This window comes from Platichthys flesus, chromosome 7, assembly GCF_949316205.1.
Source record: "Platichthys flesus chromosome 7, fPlaFle2.1, whole genome shotgun sequence".
Classification (NCBI taxonomy): domain Eukaryota; kingdom Metazoa; phylum Chordata; class Actinopteri; order Pleuronectiformes; family Pleuronectidae; genus Platichthys; species Platichthys flesus.
The window spans coordinates 925,200-948,847 of NC_084951.1; the positions used below are offsets into that span (position 1 = coordinate 925,200).

General features: G+C 39.8%; 1 protein-coding gene across 2 annotated transcripts in view; it reads right to left on the reverse strand.

Moving 5' to 3' along the window:
* LOC133957301 (paired box protein Pax-7-like) overlaps nucleotides 1-23,648 on the reverse strand; it is a 58,981-nt gene that overhangs the window by 23,968 nt on the left and 11,365 nt on the right. For both annotated transcript variants that reach the window (XM_062392811.1, XM_062392810.1), the window contains exons 5-7: nucleotides 11,247-11,446; nucleotides 7,970-8,135; nucleotides 5,561-5,760 (exon numbers count right to left, since the gene is read on the reverse strand). In XM_062392811.1, the coding sequence (XP_062248795.1) occupies nucleotides 5,561-5,760; nucleotides 7,970-8,135; nucleotides 11,247-11,446 (566 nt within the window). The remainder of the gene's footprint in view (nucleotides 1-5,560; nucleotides 5,761-7,969; nucleotides 8,136-11,246; nucleotides 11,447-23,648) is intronic.

Below are 23,648 nucleotides of genomic sequence, written 5' to 3' on the forward strand. Positions count from 1 at the left end.
ATCAACTCAAGCCATTTTCAGAAATCAATTCCAGAGGATGTCCCAAGCATTGTGTCTAGACTCTGCTCTTCAAACATAATATTCAACACTGGAGGTTCTCCGCTTTCATTCATAACCACACCTAAATCTAGAGAGCATTCAGGTTAGAGTTGGTACAGCAGGCAGAAAGGCAAGATGTAATGCAGGGGTGTCCAATCTACGACCCACAGGGCCAACTTCACCCCACCATCCATTTTTAATTGGCCAGCATCAATGTCTTAAAATATAATATATAAAAAAAATATATATATTTAAAAAAAAATATATATATTTTTTTAAACTAACAATTAGTAGCACTTAAATGGCACTACTTATAGCACTTTGTTTTGCTTTATTTTTGAGGACATTTTACTTTCCTGATTCTTGTTGTTCTCGGTTTGTACCCTCTGGGTTAAGGCACTGAAGGCCGGCGCTTGCTTCTGCGTTTTCAGAGACATGCAAGTAGGGGTACGCTCAAGGACGCCTTGAATACCCCTTGCGGGTGCATTGCCCAAGTTTTGTAACTATACGACAAAGCTATGCAAGCCTCACTCAGCCCGCAAAGCTGTGATTTGTCCGCTAACTACATTCTTTCCGGAGTCACATTTCCGGTTTCATGCCTCATAATACCGGCAAAAACCACGGAAGATTTAGAAGAATGAATATGGACCAAATAGAAGAGCATTTGGCCAAAGAGGTCCGAAAGTGTGACCACTTGTATAACCTTCATTGACGGAATACAAGGTAATGCAGATGGCCTGCAATTCCTGGAAGGGCATATCGGCTAACGTCGGTTTGCAGGTCGACGAAGGTACAAAGCTGTGGCGAAAGATCAGGGACAAATTTGTCCTCCAGAAAAGTAATAAACAGTCGACAACGACTGCCACACACAAAGAAGGAGGATTTTTGTCTGTATGTGGCCCTCGGGACAAAAAGTTTGGACACCCCTGATGTAATGTATTAATGACACCGTTTTTTTACAGGGCGGCAGTGGCTGAAGGGTAGAGCAGTCGTCCTCCAACCAGGTCAGCAGTGCGTTCCCAGTCTTACCCATCTGTAGTGCTGCCGCGATTAGTCACTGAAAATGCGTCGACATCAATATTTAAAACTGACAAGTTGGACCTACACGAATTATGAATTTACGCCGCTCCGTGCAGCACAGCGCCATTCTCAAGCGTGCGCAGGCGCCCGGCTGTTCACACGGGACACGCATTCCTCAGGGCCGGTCAGCCAACGATTCTGCTTACTCCGCTTGTTGTTGTATGTAACCCGTTAAATGTACTGGTTTCTCTCCTTCTCTCTCTGTCTTTCTGCTTGTGTGCTTGTAGTGGATGTGCAGAGGGGGTCATTTAATTATGTGATTGGGGAAGTAAAACTCCAGGACAACAGAAGGGGAATACAAAGTATGGAATATGTCATTAATATCGTTTAAAATCATTTTCCAGTGTGTTTCCTGGCGCGATACGCTCGAAGCGAGCGAAAAAAATAGACTGTGGTATCTGTCAATGTGATTCCCAACAGTTGATTGATATGTAGGTTTAGCCAATAGGAAGCCCCTATGTTGGTATGTTGTGGACCAATAGGAGGAAAATTAATCGTTTAGATTAATAGACGAATCAGTAAAATAGTACAGATTAATCGATAGGAAAATAGTCGTTAGTGGCAGCCCTACCCATCTGCATGCCGAATTGTTCTTGGGCAAGATACTGATCCCAAAGTTCCCCATCGTAGAAAAAGTGCTGCTAATAGATGCACTGTATGATTGTGTTTGAATCGGTGAATAGCAATAAACTTTAATATACAGCAATTTGACTGGTCATCAAGACTAGAAAAGCGCTATATAAATACAGACCATTTACCATTTTTCATCCGCAGATATTTCTTTCCTTTTAGTTTTTTTCATGTTTGTCTGTCGCTGGAGGTTGCAGTTTTGTCAAAATGCTCCTTCGGACATTCTGCATAGTTTTTACTTGGAGGCTGGCCGCAGAAACTACACAGACACTCATGACGGTCTCACTCTGATGACCCCTCTGGAGAATGTCTGCATGTTCTCCGTTCAGCGCATGTCTGAAAGCAGCTTCAGATATGTCCAGCCTGGCTAGCTGCAGCCTGGTTACAGGTAAAAGCAGAGAAACGCATAACTAAGCCAGACACTACCTGAAACACGGAGTCTCTGTAGACATGAAGTCAAGTGTTTGTAAAAACTGATCTTATGAAACAGCAGATGTAAGTTTCACGTTGTACTGCAGCCAGTCAACGCCTACAATCCCACTACAGGAAATAGAGGGGCTTTACACTTCTCTACTCACTCAGTCAGTCAGTCAGACAACACCCTGTGCTCTGTTTGGAGGAGAGCAAACGGAGAAATATATCCTACAAACATTCCATCAGTAGGAATGATTTAAATTCCTCTGCTTCTCTGGCAGATTTCTTGAGTAGGACTTGTCGTTTATTTATTTATTTGCTAAAGCTCTTTGCTTTGCTTCTTGCCAAAATTGCCAGGCAGTTTCTAATTAACATCTCCCCCCTGCCACCACTCTATTCCTCATTATGGGAATGATGTAAATATACTCTCCTCATCTTTTTGGATTTGTTGACATGGAAGTGTGCCAGTTGACAGTGCGCCCAGTCAAAGGGCTTAGTACTTAGTGCAAATTCTAATAGCAGCTGAGACTAATAGGCACCACTCTCATTGACATTCAGGTGCACGCAGCCATGTCAACACCCTGTGAACTGGGGGCTGCATGAGAACGGGCACTAGACAGGGGGAGCGTGTATATTTTGTTATGGGAGGGGGTTGGGGGTATGTCCCTCTGTGCTCAGCCTTTTTGAATAAAATTCAACACATTTCCTCACTGCTTTTTTTAGGGGGGTAATTGTTAATGTTAAAAGAAGTGTATAAAGAGTAGTGGTGCAGGGTAGGCTGGGGGATGCATGGGATGGAGGGTGGGGGGTAGTAGAAGAGGCCTCCCACATCCCCCCACCCCACCTCCTTATCTCAGGCCGACAGTTGTCAGGAATCACGAGCAGAGGCCTGAGTTAGCAAGGCAGGCAGGCAGGCCTGGGGATATGGATCAAAGAGACAGAGCTGGAGCTCTGATCCCTCAACACTGAAACCCACTCTATTCTATCCTTACTCGCCCGCCTCTCTCTCTCTATCTCTCACCCTGACATCAAATAGTGAGCCAGAGAGCTCCACCATTCCAAAGCAGGCTAAATCTTCCTCTCACAACAAATCAGAGAGGAAATGAGAGTGCAAGAGGAGAAATGTTTTCTGCTTTTAGTTGTGTGATGTGTTGAGGTCACTGTGGGAAGTAATAGTTTCATTCTCAGTGGCAGGTCACTGAGTTGTCTGACCTGACGGAAAGGGATTAGTGGTCCAGCATCACTGTCTGTCTAAGTGGAGAAAATAACTCCTCCCCACTAAGAGAGCTCCAAAGCAGAATAGATATGTGGGAATTTGTGTGGTTGAAAATAAAAAGCTTCACTTTGCAGGCTTTCTTTGGGAGAGGGGGCTTGTAAAAATTCTGAGGGTGAAGCTGTGAAAAAGGTTTCTATTTACACATGCACTGCCATCACAGGGATGGCTTTTCATTAAACATTAAAACTTCTGCATAAGACATCAGCTGCTGCCTTAGTTCTCCTTTCACCAGTTTCCAGAAACCTTCCATAACAGTGTGGACACAAACACAATGACAAAAGATTGCTGATGCTGCAAAAAATACTCGTAATCTTTACAAGGCAGCTATTGGTTGGTTGTGGTTACAAATAGATCATTGGTTATATATTTGTATATACATTTTAAGTTTGTGTCAAGTCAAGATGTCACTTTCTCTATCATGGATCACTCACAGACTGCCAGCAATATCGTCAGGGGTAATTTGGGGTTCAGAAACTTGCCCAAGAACACAGAAATGGGGGACACTGGGATCGTACCTGTAACATACCTGTAAAAGGCGTGAAATACAGTTCTCTCTCTAACTCAATAACTTGCCTTTCCACTTTAGTCTGTGTTCTCTTGGAATCTGTTGAGTGTAAGACCATATATTTAATTAAATCTTTGGGAAATGCTGTAGAGAAAGTTAAATAAAATTAAATAAAAGTGGATTCCGATCCACTCATTTATTTGGATCCATATCAAATTTTTAAGAATTCTTTCTTGACCCCCACTTCTACCAAATGTCATGGTAATTAGCCATTAGTTACTGCATAATCCTGGAAACTAACGGACAGTCACACAGGGAAAACATTACCTCCTTGGTTATTTTACTTATTAGTGAAATACTGTGGTTACTTCTCTAATATGTGCTTTCACTCACAAACAAATGAGTTAAGGTTTATTTTTGTATATTACAGATTCTAAAGTGTTATTTGAGGGGTGACAGCTTTTCTAACTCCCTATGTTGTAAACCACTTATTTAATGTCTAAAATATAAAAACGTATTGTATTACTGTGATGCAAAGAGATTTTGTGAAACACAGATAACTCAGCAGTTGTACACGTATTACCATAGAAATTGAATATCAAAAGTTATGTTTCGATAACACAAGGTCAGCTGTAATCATATTCTTCAAGGAGCTCCATGTTAACACACTGGGTGTTATTGTTCAGATGAAAATCAAAACAAATGTCACTTAGATAAGAACTACAGGATATGTTTGTCGGATGTCAGGTATATTTCAACAGTGACAGCAGCATCTGTTCATTACACAAGGTGGCACACTGTTATATCACAGTCAATAGTCTTTTTTATCTTTTCCCATAAAGAATGAAATTAATTTTTTCTTCAAATGGACATCTTTCTGGTTGATAACTCAAGCCAAAATCCATGGGGTCAACGATCTGGCTAATTGCAAAGGGATGGAGGATAAAATGTATTGTAACATTGTATTACTCTAACTAACCCATTAGTACTGGGATGTGTGAGGTCATATCTACTCATTTCAACAACACAGTCATCATAGTACATTCACATACCATTAATGACATTGTTATTCTGGAGATAAAGGTTAACCCAAATATAGACATTAACTCGAGAGAATCAAGATCAGCGAGGCAGAGGTCTACCATAGGTGATATCAGTGCAGCTGATTTTTTTACTCACCATGATTCTCATTAAATCTCAACTTAGCTAACAACCTTACACACACACTATAACAATGAAAACAGCCAGAGAATATTTGGGACATACCCCTGACAAGATACAACTTGTAACAAGGTTGCCAGAAGGTCAATACATCTGCTATTAGTTGCTAGCTACCTCTAGGCACCTCCAGCCCCCTTGACAGTGAACATATTCTATGCCAGATTCTACACAAAACACAAAAACAGAAGAAAATGATATGAACAGTCCTTTCTAACTTCTAGCAAGGAAGCTCACAAGCAAATCTACCAGAGTGTCGCAATAACAGAGCATGACTGAGATTACAGAAATAAATTACAGCCCACGAGTGATCAGGATAATGTACAGGTCCATTCAGGAGTTAATGTTAACAAGCGCTCAAATCCTCATGCTTTAATGTTGAGTCCATTAGGTCTTACCTGTGGGGCGAGTCCATTGCTGACAGGGTTGACGTGGCTGCTTGGTACTGCGGAGGTCATAAAAGTGTCCGAGTAGGTGGAGAAGCTGTGGCGGTTTGAGGCCAGACCGTAGGCGGAGCTGTTGTCAGTGCTAGACAGACCACTCTGGTGCATGGTAGATGGAGGTAACGGCTGGGGACGGTGAACTGTACCAACACCATCTAAAGAACAAAACACAACAGTGAATACATACCTTAGTATTTAAAGATACTGTATACCATCTAAAAACTCCCTATGCTCCAGTCTGTGTTTTTAACACAGATCTCTTTTAATTGCTCAAGCATGCAATGTCCGTTGTCTGTGCGATCAACTGAACCAAACAAATTATTGATTTATCAGTAAACAGCATAGTTTTGTAAGAAACCCTCTCTTCAAAATTTAATTGATTTCAAAAATGTAACATTTTTATTTGGCAGTACGAGTCTGTTATGGGACCTCCCTGCTCTTCCATATGCATAATTGGTAAACTTAAGGTTGGAAGAGCACACCTTCCTACTCTTCAATGAGCCTTCATGGGAAGTGACGCACAGAGCAGCAATTTCAATATATACCAATGATTAGGTCAGAATCAGAATGAAATGTAGGTGCTGAAGGTCAGTAGCTTAAATAGACCGCAATATAAGTTTTACAAATTGAAAGATAATCTGAGTCATCAGGCAAACAGATATGCTGCTGTAAGTTGATGGACTGAATTGTGGCTGAGATCGACTTTGTCACCTGCCTAATATTATGCTATGCTAAATTTTTAAGGTGAGTAGAAGGGCAAGAGATATGGTTTTGACACTGACATTGCACCACAATGATGAAAACAAAGATATATGTGGACAAAGAAGAATGTTCCAATAGAGTGTAGAACTATAACTAAATTATTTGTTTGTGTTAATAGCGTTCTTTTACAACTCATGTCTTTGGTTTGGTTTGAAAGAAATCTGGTGCCTTTTCCTGGTATGTTTCGTTTGGTCCAGTTTGGCGGACAGAAATTACTGAGACTATGTAGGAGTGTATGAGTATGTGGGTCCACTAGCTATACGATTTTATGGCAATAAAGCTGAATTAAATCAATAGCTGATTGGTAACTGTTCATGTTGGAATCAAGAAATCTGTTATATTGTATCTGCTTCACTGTGTGAGTATAAGCGATTTCCTGATTAAATCAACAGTCAAAACCACTTTAAAACTGTGGTCTGCTATGTTTGCATCCTACTCAGTATATGTTGGCAGTCCATTTAAAAGTGTGTGATGGGTAGGCTGTAATTGTATAATTGTATTGTTTTGTATTGATTACCCCAAAAAACTATAAAAAAAACTGTTAAAACATAAAAGTGTGTGATTCAGTGATCTGTCAGTTGCCATTGTTTAGCTGTCCATACACAATGTCTTTTAGCCTCTCATCCACTTTGCATCAGACACGACCTATACATCAGTGGTGGCATTGACTAAACAGGGACTACATGCTGAGAAGTTGAGAAGTCCCAACTGATTTTTGAGGATGCACTGGAGGCACTTTATATAAAAAGAAATTAGGCTTTTGCCTCCTATAGATACTGATTTCCATACAGTAAGTTGCTGAGAACACTCCAAAGTTATTTCCAAAGTTTGTGTCTTCTGACAGTGTCTGAAGCTGCCTGTCAAGTTTGACATTAAGCGACAGGATCTTGATTGTTGATAAGGGAACCCAGTTGAGTGAATTTGGCCACTACTTCGTGAAAGACATTTTTGTTGGAGGGGACAGTTGGTCCTCTTCAGGCTTGTAGCGAGCCAACACTTCTTGAAATTGTAAGCAAAGTGAACACAGCGTATCTGCACTACAATATCAGTTTGAGTCACAAGGGCTGCATTCTCTGTGAATAGCAAGTATGAGGAGCACTAAACTATTTTAGCTATATATACAGTATGCAAGAACATTTTTTTATTATAATTTGTGTCAACGTGAGAAATCACCAATTAACTAAAACCGCAGAAGTGTACAAAATATTTAGCAAGCAGCCTCTATTTTTTAACCTGTGTACTCTGCTATCATTTATCATTTGCAACACTAATTTAGCTGTTTACAAAATCCCACATCATGGAGCATCTTCTCTATGATCGTAAATTTCAGGAATCTGAACCAACCATTTCCATGAGTTTAATAATGTAATGAGTATTAAACGGTCCAAACCAGAACCTTCTTTATTTACAATATGTAGCCACTAAAAAAAAAAAAAAAATATAGTCCACCAAGATACTAATCAACAGTGCATAGCTTCCAACCCATATTTTTCACTAGTTCAAGAGTCCCACACACTTAACAAACTATAACAAGGAGCAACACCTATTCAAAATTTGTATTTGTCACTCATATAACTAGTGTCAAAGTGTTATTTGCTCTACCTTGAGACAGAGTGTTGTTTTGGTAGCTAGATTCTGGAAGCTGGTAAGTCTGAAGTGTTGGCATCCCTGTAGGAGGAAATCCACCTGGCAACAGATGGTTGAATGCTGCTAGCTGATTGGCTCCTGCTTGTTTTCGCCATCTGGCTCTTCGATTGCTGAACCAGACCTAAAAAGAAAACGAAATAATGAGTCATTCATATTAATCATTTTAAAAATTATAAATTAGCTGACACAGTGACATACAGTGACAGCGACACATAGTTTGTCATTGTCTCAATCAATCTCCCCTGCATGGACAAATCTGTATTGTAATTGTGAAATTGATTTGTATACAGCGTGTGGACTAGTGGCAGAAAGTTGGACTGTTGGCAGAAAATCCGACGGTGGTCTCTGGTTCGAATCCATGGAGTGACAACAAAAACAACATACCTGGACGGACAACACCGGATCTGTTCCACACTGTCAAAGTGCCTACCCCACCCTACTGTCTAAGTGCCCCTGAGCAAGGCACCTTACTTCCCTAACACCTGCTCCCCGGGGCGCCGTGCATGGCTGCCCACTGCTCTGTGTGTCCTCCTGTGTACAACAGATGAGTCATAGCAGAAAACAAATTTCCCCCCTTGCATGTCGCGTGTGTGTGCATGTGTGCATGTGTGTGGGACAATAAATGTATCTTGTATCTCTGAAATACTAATATATTTCTTTATACAGCAGCTTTCATACATAAAATTTGGCTCAAAGTGGTTGACAATAAAATCAATAAAATCAAAGACACAAAATAAGAGATCAATAAGAACAGTTAGCAATGAATGTAAGAGACCTGAACATTTGGAATATTTAACAGAGTGGATAGATTGTCGCGTTATGAAAGATAACAGCAGTAACTGATAGCTCAACATGGTTTTACAGATGTGAGTTGATTATCTGGTCAATAGTTCAGGCACACACAAATCTACATCCAAGTCCAGTAATGTGAGCCAAATCAGGCAGATTGTGAAAGGACATAGGTGCTTCTACAGCCAAACGCTAAAATGTCCCACATTACAAAATACAGGCACGTGATTCTTTTTCATTTATGCTATTTAAATCAGTCCATACAATATCACTCACAAGTTAATACATGCACATAGCAAACATCCAGAGTCGTTGCACGAATCTGTATTGCCTCCAGCTCTCTACCCGCTCACTTTCTCCAGGAATCAGCTTTTTTCATTTGGAGCAAATGAAATTATGCCTTTCAAGTGGAGAACATCATTTGGACTCCTATTTCTGTACAGGAGACTCAAATAATTAGAACAGGTGTTGTTGCCCAGAGGTACTTCTGTAAAAAAGGCAGAAGAAGTCTGATCAACTCACCAGTCCAATTCCTTCTGCAGAGAAATGATGGGACTGTGTGTGTGTGTGATAGGAATTTGATGCAAAGTAAAGATTTGAATATACTTAATTATTTAATGTATTATCCCATATTCTTAGTAGACCCATAACTTATTAGTGTGTAGCAAACGGAAAATAGGAACTGCAGAACCATTGTGTTTAGCTCCCTTCATGCAAATATAAACACAATATATTTCTTTTTTTAAATGGGTAGGTGCACATATTTTAAGTAAGTCACACATAGTCCAAACCTTTAAAAATGATCAAAAATACATTTCAATGGGGTATTCTTCTGTTTGCAGGCACATACAGTGTTTGGCAGCATTGAATAGTTAATACAATGCAATGATAAAATCCTATTTACTTGTGCTGCATTTACTGTTTTACTAACAAAGCATCGTATTCTAAAAGCTCCTCATTAATTTAAATATGTTAAACAATATAATACAATGTCTCTATTGTAAAAGTACAGCCACATGTCAATAATAATATTAATCATTGTAGGGAAATAATAAAAGAACAATATCTGATAGTAGTGGTATAAAAGAAAATTCCTTATTCAGGTACAAGTACCTGAAATATGAACTGAGTGAAGTACTTAGACACATTCCACTACTGACATTTTCACAAGAAAAGTGTTGCAGGTTGATGACAAGTCTCTGCTTGAATATTCATTTTGTTTAAATTAAAGCTTAACATTCAACACCCCATCTGACAAGCTTTAATTGTGAAATGCTACAGTTTGACACAGACTGTTACCACGACCTTATTACAACCATCCTGCACAGTAAGATATTTTTACAATCATACAGGTTTTATGTTTCCCTAGAGAATCAGTGCCAAGCCCGTTTTTTTTACATTTACTTGTCATTGCTCTCTACATGAATTCTATTAACAATCAGAATTTGAAACTAGCTAAATCATGTCCTTTAGTCCTTGCACTTGACTGACCAACTCTAACACTCTAGCGACCATTTAATAGGATTAATAGCTCAAGAAAGAGGGAACTTGGACCTTGACTCAAGACCAGACTTGGCAAGTTTAGATTACCTGTTTTATTTTTATAAATATCTAACTGAAACCAGTGTCAGGGAATGTATGATGACCAGTGTCTGCAGGTTAAATTTTCAGTGTACTGTTTCAAGCCTCACTGGTTTCTCACTGTCTCTGCTTTACAGTCTTTTGATTGATCCATTTTTGCGGCTGTGGATTAAAGCTCCAACGAGACAGCCCAGACTCTTGATCTAGGAATGCTTCAGTGAGAAGTGCGCTTGAAAGTGGTGGGAAAAACAGACTACACCCAAGATGTTAGGGAGTGAGACAGGCTTGAGGAATGTGCCCCAAACCCCACTGCTGAACAGCTGTTGTCAGAGCTCCACTGTATTTTCCCAAGATTTACTGGGACACTGGAACTGTCAAAACAGTTTCCTTAGCTGAGACGGCAGAGTGTTGGATAAATGTCCAGTTTGTGTGAATGCTAGATGGTCTGTAAAGTATCACAATAATGTGACATAGTGTACATGTACAAATAATTTCAGTCAAACAGGTCAAGCGACATTCACTATCTTGACATGCTAGAGAACATTGCTTCTCAAATGTTAACTGGCACAAAGCCAAAGTGACATTACTCTTGTAGCTGCCAACATACACCGACTGGCTTTTACGTTGTGCATGATTAAAACATTTTACTTATCGCTTTTAAAGCATATATGGCCTCACCCTAAATTATAGCAATGATTTATTAACCCTTTATTGATCAGTGGAAGGAGCTTTTCCTGTTGGTCACATTTTGTTACCAGAGAGTGACAAAGCCTTTGCTGTTAGAGCACGAATTGTCAGACAATCGCACAGATGATACAGGCAACATCATGGATGGATTGATGGATGGATGTTACTGTGTTACCTGGACCCTGGCCTCAGTCAATTTGGTCCTCTGGGCCAGCTCTTCCCTGGTATAGATGTCGGGGTAGTGGGTTCTTTCGAAAGCCTTCTCCAGCTCATCCAGCTGCTCCGCTGTGAACGTGGTGCGACTCCTTCGCTGCTTCCTCTTCAGAGGGAGGTCAGGCTCCGACTCTACATCAGACACTTCATCCATCCGACTACCTGGACAAACACATGGAAAGGGCATATTATGTCAGCATGATTTTAGCTGTGAACATATAATGATGTAATTAATGTGTGTTACCAGTTACTTAAAACCCACCTACCCTGACACCAGTGTGCTAGTATCCTGTTTCCTGCCTTTGTATTATATTTGTTCGCACTTACAACATGCTACACACAATGATTTTTTCAACCAGGCACTCACATTCACTGCAGAATACCAACTACCAGATAGATGGCAAATGGTAATGGTCCGTATTTATATAGCACTTTTCTAGTCCTGATAACCATTCAAAGGGCTTTACAATACAGTTTTACGTTCCACTACTATGCCAATGAAACCCAGTTATACTACTTGGCCCTAAACACCTTAGAGATACATTATCTAATGATTTAGCTGCGCTAGACAACATTGCCCTGGCTTCCGGTTAAATCAAGAATAGAATTTAAAATTCAAGAACCTTAATAATATGGCACCTTTTTACCTTAAAGAGCTGTTAGTACCCTATCAACCCACTAGAGCACTCCGCTCCCAGAATTCAGGCTAACTTGTCGTACCTAAAGTCTCTGAAAGTAGAGTAGGAACCAGAGCTTTAAGCCTTGAAGCCCCTCTGCTGTGGAATAATCTCTCACTTTCAGAGGCTTAAAACCTTACTTTTTGATAAAGCTTATAGTTAGAGCTAACTAGTGCGGCAGAAAGTAACTTGTCCTATGTTCTAAAATAGTAAGCATTTAGTTTAAAAAGGCATGGAGGTATTGATGTCTGATCTACTGAGTGGGCCACATGGTTTTCATAGTCCTACCATACAAACCAGTACCCAGTCAGATTTACCTTGAGCCTCAGTGTACCCCCAAGTTCGGCCTGTATCATTGTATCAAACCCTGATGACGCTAAGGTGAATAGGGAATTTATGACACATGACACACAGAGCTTCTCTTTCCAGCTTCTCCTTCCTCTTCTCGATCCTTATGACATCAAAGTGATTCATATCTAATCAGTACATGTAACTGACGTGACCCCTTCCCCGGAGCTGTGGCCACACCATGGATTACGATTTGTGGATCGCGTATCAGAGGGTGGGAGACACTGTCTCACTTTACCCCACCATGAAGCACAAGTTAAGTTTAGTCTTAAACATATTTTAGTGTTATATTACATTATATATGTTTTATTTTTAATGTCATGCACATTGTAGAAAAGCCATCATGCCAAGAAAACAACAAGACAACCTGGGGCCAAACACCCCTCGCAGAGATGGAGAGTGAAGCCGCTGAGGTCATGCAAGGAAAGAAGTCCTTAAGAAAAGCTGGAAGGGATAGAAATATTCACAGATGATATGGAGGAGGAGCTTGCCAAACACTTGAAACACCTAGCTGACCAGTTCCATGGCCTTGCTCCAGTTAAGTGCTGTGAACTGGCATTTGAATACTCAGAGAAAACAATATCCCTGTCCCTGCCAATTGGACTGAGAAACAATGTGAAGGTAAGCTAGAGTGTGCAAGAGATCACATGAATCCTAATAATAATGTGCTTAATTGACTAATCCCCATGATTCTGTCACTAGTCCAATATTAGTTTTGGAATGTGTGGTTGTCAATCTAGCTGTCAGGATTTTACCTAAAGCAACATGTGTTGTTATGGTAGTTTTAAAGTTAAAAAAGTAAGTGGATCACTTTACCCCCTTGATTTGTCTGGTTCACTTTACCCCTTAACTGGGGTAAAGTGAAACACAAGACCACTTTTTTAAAAACAATCATATTTTCACTGCCCTGTGTCCTGAAGACATTCTGATCATTTCAATTGCTAGAAAACTTCCTGAATTAATGGGAAATGTGTACATTTTACTGATATATCATTTTAACTCGCCTAGAGGGGAGCAAATGTAAAAAATGTCTCACATTTCCCCGCTCTCCCCTACTAGTATGTATTTGAGTCCACTTGAGACTACTTTGGAAATACAGTGATCACAGCAGAAACCTCACAAAGGCTGTTTTTATATTAAACATTCACGTTAAGAACAGTTAATGAACTGTAGTCTCTCTCTCTCTCTCTCTCTCTCTCTCTCTCTCTCTCTCTCACACACACAATGACCAAAAACAAAGGGACAATGCGCAACAGGTAAAAAAACTCAAAAAGATTTGCCACTCCCCTTATACCACTCCATCGGATTGTTTATCAACATTCAGAAGGTATGAGGTCTGAATTGTAGTTCTATAATCTAATAGGTTGCTATTTCTGAAGAACATCCTGTTATTGGGGGGGCGCGGACACTCTCCAGGGGGGGCGCAATGTCACAGACAAAAATAAAAAATAAAAAAATTATAATAATATATATATATTTTTTTAAAGAAAGACGACCTGTCACTGGTTAGTGAAAGCTCCCTCAGTGGCGAGATGCAAGGGGCTGGACTGACACAAGCAAATCAAATACTGTTTCGTTCCAGGAGTGTTATCATTTGAACGCGAGATGCAGAGAGCAAAGACTCATTCCTTCCTTAGTTATACCTTCCTGCACTTGCAGCAGGGGCGTCGTTAGAACTTTTTTAGGGGGGCTGAAGCTATTGTTTTACACATGCGGGGGGCCCCAACTACCGTTAACCAGCTTTGGGGGGGCCCGGCTTGCAAAAGTTTGAGAACCCCTGGCTTAAACAATGTAAAACATATTAATTTACCAATGAAATAGATTTCATTCATTATATCTACATTATATTCATATAAACACTGTTAGGAGTTAATAAGGAACGTCTATCTTACACAGGAGTATAATACAAAAGTCATAGTGAGAGAGAGAGAGAGATGTGACATTGTGTGGTACAGCGAGAAGCAATAGACATGTTCACAACTTTCAACTCTTACGGGGGGATCAGATGGAAGAGGATCAAACGGTGCTTTGTATGCTACAATCTCCAATGACTCCTAGTGTGGTTATTTATATGACAGAACACTTTTCTTTTGACTGATAAGTACAGTACTATATCAAAACCTGCTGATCCCACCATCCCCCAGGGCACATTGCCAAGAGATGACGTGTAATGAGGGGTGCTAATCTCTCCAGACCACCTTGGTGATGTGTGTAACATCATTCTTGCACTGTGTGCCCGAGGGTAGCCCAGACTAGCACACTGGCAGGCTGAAAATAGTCCCAAAACATTAACTGCACAGCTGATGAGCAGCCATAGGAGATTATCAACATATCATCTACATTATATACATGCAGATATTCCTCTCCAATAAAGCTACTAAATTACCAGCATGGAGAGTATTTATAATTTGATATATAGTGTATGTTAATCTAGACTGTGGTATGATGTAATTTTACAGATAAAAAGACATCAGCTGGGACATGGGACAAGATTTCATAATGAGCCATATTTCACATTTCTGACATTAAAACCAATTCTGAACAGAATAAACCTACTACTGATGGTTTAACGAATCATTGTTCTAGATATCTATCTCTCTCTCCCTCTCTCTCTCCCTCTCTCTCTCTCTGCCTGATTGTTAGTATTATTATTATTAACTGGTGCTGCTATCATTGATAATATCATTATATATATAATGCCACTCTTATTATTTTCAATATAACAACCATTCCCACTGTAATTTTGAGCTGTTTGAATGAAATGTGACAATCATGAGAAATAAATGGTGAAATATTTGTTTGTGATCATTGATCTTAGGAGGCCCACCTCCCAAAATATGACCCATGTGTACCATGTCTGTTTCATGAACAATTAGCATAGTATCACACAGTTACACCAACATACGCCATCAACACTATTTTCAGTTTTTTCCCCCTACAATAATGTATTAATTTAATATGAACAAACAAAGATCTGTCATATACATTACAGATCATGAGAGACATTAAATTATAATTTTCAAATAATTAAGAAACAAATCCAAGTTCCTTCGAATACCAGTCATTGAAAATATTCATTCCCATGATTTGGAGGGAAAGCATATTCTTAGTTAAAGGTTGTATCTCTGATAAAAAATCACTGATGACTCTATTGTTATTGATAACACGCCACACTTGCCAAAGTGTTGCGCATTGTGGGAACCGTTGGGTTCCCTCGATAATTTTGAAGGTCTTAACTTTCTATGTAAAGTGCCTTGAGATAATTTATATTTTGATTTGGCGCTATACAAATACAATTTAATTACTTTGACTGCTCATGTGGTGTCATCCAAATGTCTGCACCCCCTACAATTATATTTGACTCGTAACTAGGTTTTTTACACCATGTTTTAACTCCACTACCAGAAGTAGCGAAATTAACTTCTGTTACTCATTAAGTTGTTGATTGGTCAGCCATCAAATAAAAAAGATCCAGACCAAACAGAAGTGAACCATTAGTACAATGCAGTTATAATTAAGCGGGAGAGCGCTCGTCCTCTAACCAGAACGTCAGCAGTTCAATCACAGTCTTTTCCATTTGTATGCCAAAGTGTCCTTCGACACCCTGAATTTCCTCTCATAGAAAATCCCCTAGATATACTTTATGAATGTGTGTGTGAATGAGTGAATGGCAAACTGTACTGAACAGCACTTTGAGTAAATACAAAACCATTTACCATTTTATGTCGTTATCAAACTACATATTTTGAAAAAGAAAAAACATAGTAGAGCCAGGTCACCATTTACTCCTTTAAATGTCTTATGTTTAAGTGTTCTGTCAAGACAGTATAGTTGCTATAACAAAAACAAACAGAATCAGATCAGAATCAGCTTGTACACTTACAAGGAATTTGACTCCTTAAGGCACTTGTCATCTCAACAGTTTTGAGCTTGTTCAGCTCCAGTTGTTTCTGACCACAACAGAGGGCCAGTGGTTCAATCTCCCATCTGTACCCAGATTCATCACCGTCCCCATGAGGCCGATGACCGCAGTGCTGTCTGCGAACTTCAGGTGTTTAACAGATGGGTATCCTGAGGTGCAGTCGGTAGTGTGGAGGGAGAAGACCATTGGGGAGAGCACACTTCCCTGGGGGGGGCGTCAGTGCTGATATTCCGGGTGCTGGATGTGATCTTTCCCAAACTCTCCCAGTTCTCTGCACCAGCCTCCATATGTCAGTTAATCACTAATTTTCTGACAGATAGGAGGCAGCAGGTCAGGCTTAAGGCCGATATATGCTACCCCATTTTGAAGGACACAGACAGATGGGGACGCCTTCTCTGGTGTGGAACGCCCACTCCGAGCAGCTCGGAGAGCCCTCGGGGGGCTCTACGTACACCTCAGATTTTTCTAACTATACGTTGGAAAGTCGGAGAGCCTACGGATACCCCTTGGCTGTGATTGGTCCGCTAATGACATCATTTCCGGAATATCACATTTCCGGACTTCACACTTCCTGTTTCCTTTACTTTATCACAATAAACCCAAACACAACTACGATTTATATTATGGAAAACAACATTGAAGAGCCAAGCCTAGTGGAAGAGGTCCGGAGGCACTAGCACCTATACAACCCGTCTAGGAGTACGTACAAAGACCCACAGATGATTGTTCACTGTGTGTGAGGAAAGCCGGGAGGAGGTAAATAAACAATCAACGACTTCTACATACAAAGACATCATGAGGTAGGCTTCTCTAAGCTCGTCTTCGACAAAAAGAAAAACGTTGCGCCACCTACTGTTCTGGCGGTGAATTGTTTTCAGCACTCACAGCCATCGGAGAACCATAATAAAAAATAGTCCGTTTTAACCCAGCCTTAACCCTTGCGTCCCGAGATCCACCCTCTCGCAGATTATCAAGCACACCTGCTCATTTCGCCCGTCGCTGTCTCTGTCAAATCCTATGGAGAGCTGTTGCTTCTCCAACTAAATGCTCTGTAAAAATTCCCGGTTCAATGAAAAATGGTAAAAAGGTTTGCGTGGATTGTCCGATGTTTAAATGTTTCTCCCTGCTGAATGTGATCAGAGAGAAACAGCTGGAAACGATTCAAATAAACAGAAACAGAAAAGTACCAAAGATGATCTTAAAAGTATAGTCTAAGGAGCCGTGTCCGGGTAATCTTCCAGATCAAACAAGACGAAAGTCACAGCATTTCCTGTTCGACTTTATTCAAGTGTGTTGAGAACATTTTCTGCATGTCTGTGTTTCAAACTTAGTGTTCCACAACAGTCTCGTTTTGGTTCACAATCAGTGTAGCCGGGAAGCGCTTGTTAAAGCGCATATTAAAGCGGATGTTAAAGCGGATGCCCTTGTCTATCAGAGCCTGACACTCATTGTTGAAGGCCTACTGCCTCTCTCCAACCACAGAAGATAAGCTTTGATGTATGAAGATTCGCTGTCCTTCATACTCCAGATTAGGCGTCACCCTCAATTCTGCCATTATCAACGCTTTATCCTTGGTGTTGTGAAGTTTGACAATCACCCAACTTATTAAGAACACAAAAGTTAACCCTCCTGCTCCAGCTCTACTGGCTTTCCAACATACTGGATATTCTTTCCAAAGTCTCTGTGAACTTGGAGAGTTTCTCTTCCTGCCGGGGCGGCTGTGGCTGAGGGGTAGAGTGGTCGTTCTCCAACCTGAAGGTCAGCAGTTCGATCCCCAGTCTGACCCATCTGCCTGCCGAAGTATCATTGGGCAAGATGCTGAACCCCCAATGGCCCCCCCATAGAATAACAAAGTGCTGCAAATATATGCACTGTATGATTGGAGTGTGAATGGGTGAATGTAAATAAATATATAAATACAAAACCATTTACCATTTTATGTCGTTAAAGTTTTGAGCCACCTTGCGAATCAAAGCCATGGGCTTGTAACCCGTTGATTGGAACTCTGTTGTTTAGCTAGCAGTCCTGGCAGTTGCCATTCTTCATCGTTTGATTTTCATCAGTCTCGGCATGAGTTCTCGTCAAAAGGCCACTTTTTCTTCTTGCTGCTAATTCTTACACCACTAAATCACTATGCCACTATTTTAAAGTTTAAAAACAGCAACAATGAAATTATGTTGGTGAAGGAAAGCATACAGAATGGAAAAAAACATATTTATGGGAAAATTTCAGGCATGTGACATATAGTATAATGAACCTGAATAGCAAACTTTTCTTTTCATGGATCACGGGCATATCAAATCTGTTTGTACAGTGAAGGGTTCTTCAAAGGGTCACAGTTTTGCGAATGTGAAGTCTAGTATTTGTTGTAAATATGTGTAATATGAAGGTGTTTGGTTGCAGTGAATTGACACTGGCTGATTGACAGTGAAAAGTAGAGGGCAGACATGTATATTCTTCTACCCTGTATCAGTTTATCTTCATGAATGTATTTTATTCACTACAGACGTCAGTCATGTGCTGGTGAAGGAAGGAAGGAAAGAAAAGCCCTGTCAAACTGGCTGAGACAACTAGAGGGTCGGCTCTGTAGTTTAATTAAACAAGGAATTATAGGATTAGTGCAATGCTCCCATTACAGGCCACTGGAAGAGACTCAGGGAGAATATCTTTTTGTATTCCCCCCTAGCTGCACCCCTTGAAAGCTCCCACTTGAGAATTCTCAATGGATTACATGTGGCCGCAGGACACGCTGCTGCATTAATTAACTCAATTCTTTTAGAATGCAAAGATTTGTTCTCATATACACCAATGTAAAAAAAATACTTTATATATATTTATATATTCAATCTATGTCTTGTTTTTTGCTGGTAGGTTGGTGCAGGCATTGTCGGTTGGGGAGCTTGGGGGTGATGGTGTTAGCTTGCAGAGCAATTTGGCACTAACTCAGCGTGACAACACTTGAGGCGGCTGCAGTAGGGTGGGATCAGTTTCAAAAAGGTATCACCAATCCTCTGGGTGCAGCTGCAATGGGATGGATTCTATTTGTTTTCCCTCCACATGCTGCTGGATTTTGGGGAGGAGAGGTGCAGAGGTGGAGGAGAGGGAGGGATATGAGTGAAAATGCTCCACCTTAAGCAATCTGGTTTGAGGCTTGATATTTTTTGTTTTCCTTTGTTCTTTCTTTTGAATCATCTCATGGCAGTTTTAGGAGTGACATCAGCAGCCGACAAACTCACACTGCAGAAGAGTTGACAACGAAGAGTAGATAGATAGATAGATTACTTTATTCATCCCCGAAGGGAAATTAAGTCGTCATAGCAGCCGGTACATTTGAATATAAAATATAAAATATAAAATATAAAATATAAAATATAAAATTTAAAATATAAAATATAAAATATAAAATATAACATATAAAATATAAAATATTGCGGTAGAAAGAATTTGGATTTGGTTTAATTTGGAACAGTGTTTCGGTTCCCAACCTTAAATAAATGGAACGGTGCAGACAATCTCTCATGCTATAGCACTTAATTGAATTATGTAGCCTACACTTAAAGTATATACACCAAGGAGACCATAATCATTTTATCTGATTTATATATCTACATTGTTCTAGATGTGAATTATTTGTGAAAGTTTCCAAAATACAGATACAGATATTTTGAAAATCTAAATAAAATCTGTTTTTTTCAATGAGAAAGTCACATGCCAGCCTAAAATTACATTATTTAATGATAATAACAATGCACAGCATAAAATGTGTCAGTTATTATGTTTGTGTGTTTCATTTTCCAGAAGTAGGCCAGCTTGATTCAGTATGTTTGGTTCATACATCACTTAATAATATGCTCCTTGCAGAAGCATTGTGACAATGTTATGTAAAATGTGAGAGCTGTTCATTAAATACACAACACACATATGAACATCAAAACATATGCGTATGAATTAGCTATATTTAAGATATCGGATTCACTGGTACATAGTCATGCCTTTTTATTTTATTAAAATTTCCATGTATCTAGATTTGGTTTTATTTGTACAGGTTTGTGAGAATTTGTGTTTCTGCATAATTTTCACTTATATGACTTTTCAACTTGGGGTTGCTTTGCCATAGTGGAGACTATAAAATTATGACAGTGCACAACCGGTCTAATTGGTATCACATGGTAGCAGCAGCCTCACACTTGCTTTGGATGGCAGCACAATAAGGATCCAGGGATGGAGCAGAATAAAGTTTGACAGGCCGGTGGATCAGGAACGTCAGCCACATAGCAGAGATTATGGTAATGAGACAGACGCCTAGAGCCGATAGAGGGGCTAAACCTGGACTTCATCTTTGTCTCAAGCAGATCGCTCGATTGGCATGCTACGTTTTATCAGGAGAATGGGAGCATGGTGCAGCTCCTCACACACACAGTGAGAGAGAGGGGGTTAGCAAATGTGCTGTGGTATAAATAACAAACAGTACGCTTTGGTTTAACACAACAGCCTGGTTTTGTTACAGAGTGAATATGTTTATATACAAACACATCCACGCTCAGATCACTGGCATCATGTGCAGCAACTACACACACACACACACACGCACACGCAAGCACAAGTACACACACACACACACACAAACACACACACACACACACACACACACACACACACACACACACACACACACACAAACACACACACACACACAGTCTCCCTCTAAAAAGACAAGTCTAATTAAACAAGAATGGACATTCTGATTACTTAATAGCGATAGCTGTAATTCAATTTTCCTGTTCCAGGGAGAGTCATTTATCACCAAATTACCACCCTATTATGTTTTTCAGAATGTGCACCGAGATCACAAAGCCTGCTGTGTCCCTCAGAGTCAGGCTTTTATTTAACTTGAAAAATCTCTTTATGTCTTCATGAAAATAGAACTGTAATTCTAGAAATACAGAGGTTGTAGCTGTCCCCCCAGAAAAAGTCCCCACCTGGGACACCACACATGGGGGCATTGGAGGAGCAGATAGATGAGCCATGTTCTGCACTGAGTGGCTGTTGTAACACAACATTGGTGATTCTTTTACTAAACAAATGGGCCAAAGACGGACGGAGCTCTGAGGTTGTTCAATGAAACAAATGATGAGGTTCCAATACAATTACACTCCTTTCAGTTTTGCTGAAACCAGATGCTCAACAATGATGAATTTATTAGTGCAAAACTACCTCTTCCTGACAAAATAGGCTGTTGATTGTTCAATTTTTGGTCCATAGCTGTTTGTTTGTTTATTTGACACATGAAAGAAGGAGAAAGGTGTCGCAAAGGTATTTTCCTGTGTGCAGTCTGTGATAAGGCTCTCTTTCTGCTCAGCTTTAGGGCATGATTTAACCAACCTGCCTGCTCACATCACCACTGACGCTCTTCTTTTTCACACCATAACTGTACACACATCCCTTCAACATGACAGACTGCAAAGTCCAGTCAAGAGATATTTAAACGATGCACAAGTTTATACTCTGCATGTAGGAAACGTGATTTCCCAAGCATAGAGTTTATGAATAACATGTCAAACACAATATGACATTTTGCTGGTTATTTCATTGCATTTTGCTTTTTGCATGTTATTTCACACCACATAATTTCTGTACTTAAATCCTAACCCTAATGGTGTTAAATGAAGCATGTGCTGACATGTCATGCAAAATATCATTACAGTTTTATTTGTATACAATACTGTGTGATGGTGTTAAGACAATTTTCTTAGTTTACTTTTCATAGAACAAAGACTGAATTAGCATCCCTCTCAGCAAATTAACATTGAACATTGTGCAGATGTAGTAAAAATATTTTTTGTCTTGCAGACATGGTCCTTAAATGTTTTCATCATTCATTCATTCATGATTTTGATTTAAAAATAGAACCTGTAGGGCATTACACTGAGGCATGTTTTGTTAAATAATTACTTACACTGGGAAACTTACACTCACTATGTTATAACAATGTACTGTATACATTACTGAACATTATGTATACTCTAGTCAAAGAAAAAGACGTTAAAATCCCTTAAACGTTTAAAGTGCAATTAATTAAAGTGTACTCGGCAAGAGAGCAATTAATAAACAAATGGAAAGGTCAAAGTTGCCTTAGTCACATTTAAGACCATTCAACATCAATTCTTACAGTGGATAACACACAAAAAACATTTCGGCTTAAAAGTTGCCAGGAGAAACAATAATAAGCCTGTTCAAATGCTGTGGCTGAATCACAATGCTGTTGGGAATGAAAGCTAGCAGCTACATATCCACAGCCTTCCCTGATAAATGAGCTTCACCTCTGCTGCTCTGCAGCATTGTACACAACTTCTACAGCATGGTCGAATACTGAGCTGAGAGCTGCATCATATTGTCAACATGATGAATATTCACAGAGTAATCTAAGATTTGATCTCTGCTTATATTGGACTAATGCATGTAAACCCGCCGCTGTATGAACAGAGGTTATAACCTTCATAATTAGCCAAAACTTAACTGTGTATGTGTGTCATAGTTGGGCTATAAATATCACTACACATGTGGTACACACATGTATACTTACTCTACATACTTTTATAATCTGGATGATTATAAAACTAAACTATATTTAACTCCACAGCACTAAGATCTAAGAAGCTGCATAAAACAAAACTAAGTGGACACTTCACTCAACATGCTCACTTATTACTTCCATTATATTTACCATTCATTCCAAAGACCAAATCTAACAGACCAGATAAACAGTGTGTAAAAGGTCTTTTCTCTCTTAAGCAGCTGAAGAGTTTCGACTGGAAGCATGAGAAACAATGTGGACAGACTGAAGTGGAAGCTGTGGCACTTTTAGACATCTTGTCTTGGCACTAAAGGTCCTTTTACACCTCTTATTGGTCAGCTGCCTCAGTGACAAAGTTGACTCACTTCAAATAACGGAGGCCCATGAGCCTCCCCGGGCTTTCAGGGCCAACAGAGGAAGTCCCCCAGGAGGCCTTTGGACATGAAAGACCACCAACTGCTCTGCTGCACTCTAAAAGACTACAGCAAACACTTGCAGACGGAGTCCCTAAAGCTAAGCAGCCAAGCAGTGTAAGCATTATAGAGGTCAAACTATGAAGAGGCATGACATGGAACTGACAGATGGGGGAGGTCGTTGGGACATGATTCAGATTTTTTTTTTCTCACTATTGCTGCATTTTAACAAAAAATCCCATTCCAACACAGATTATCTAGTTTATAAAGAGTCTTAACAATGCCCAGACTGGGGTAGTTGTCATATCTCAGCATTAATCTTGCTTTTCTCATACATTTCTCCCATAATATATGTGACTTACGATAAACACACAATATGCCAATCACCTAGTATGTATGTCACCTATTGATATTAGAATATTAATAAATG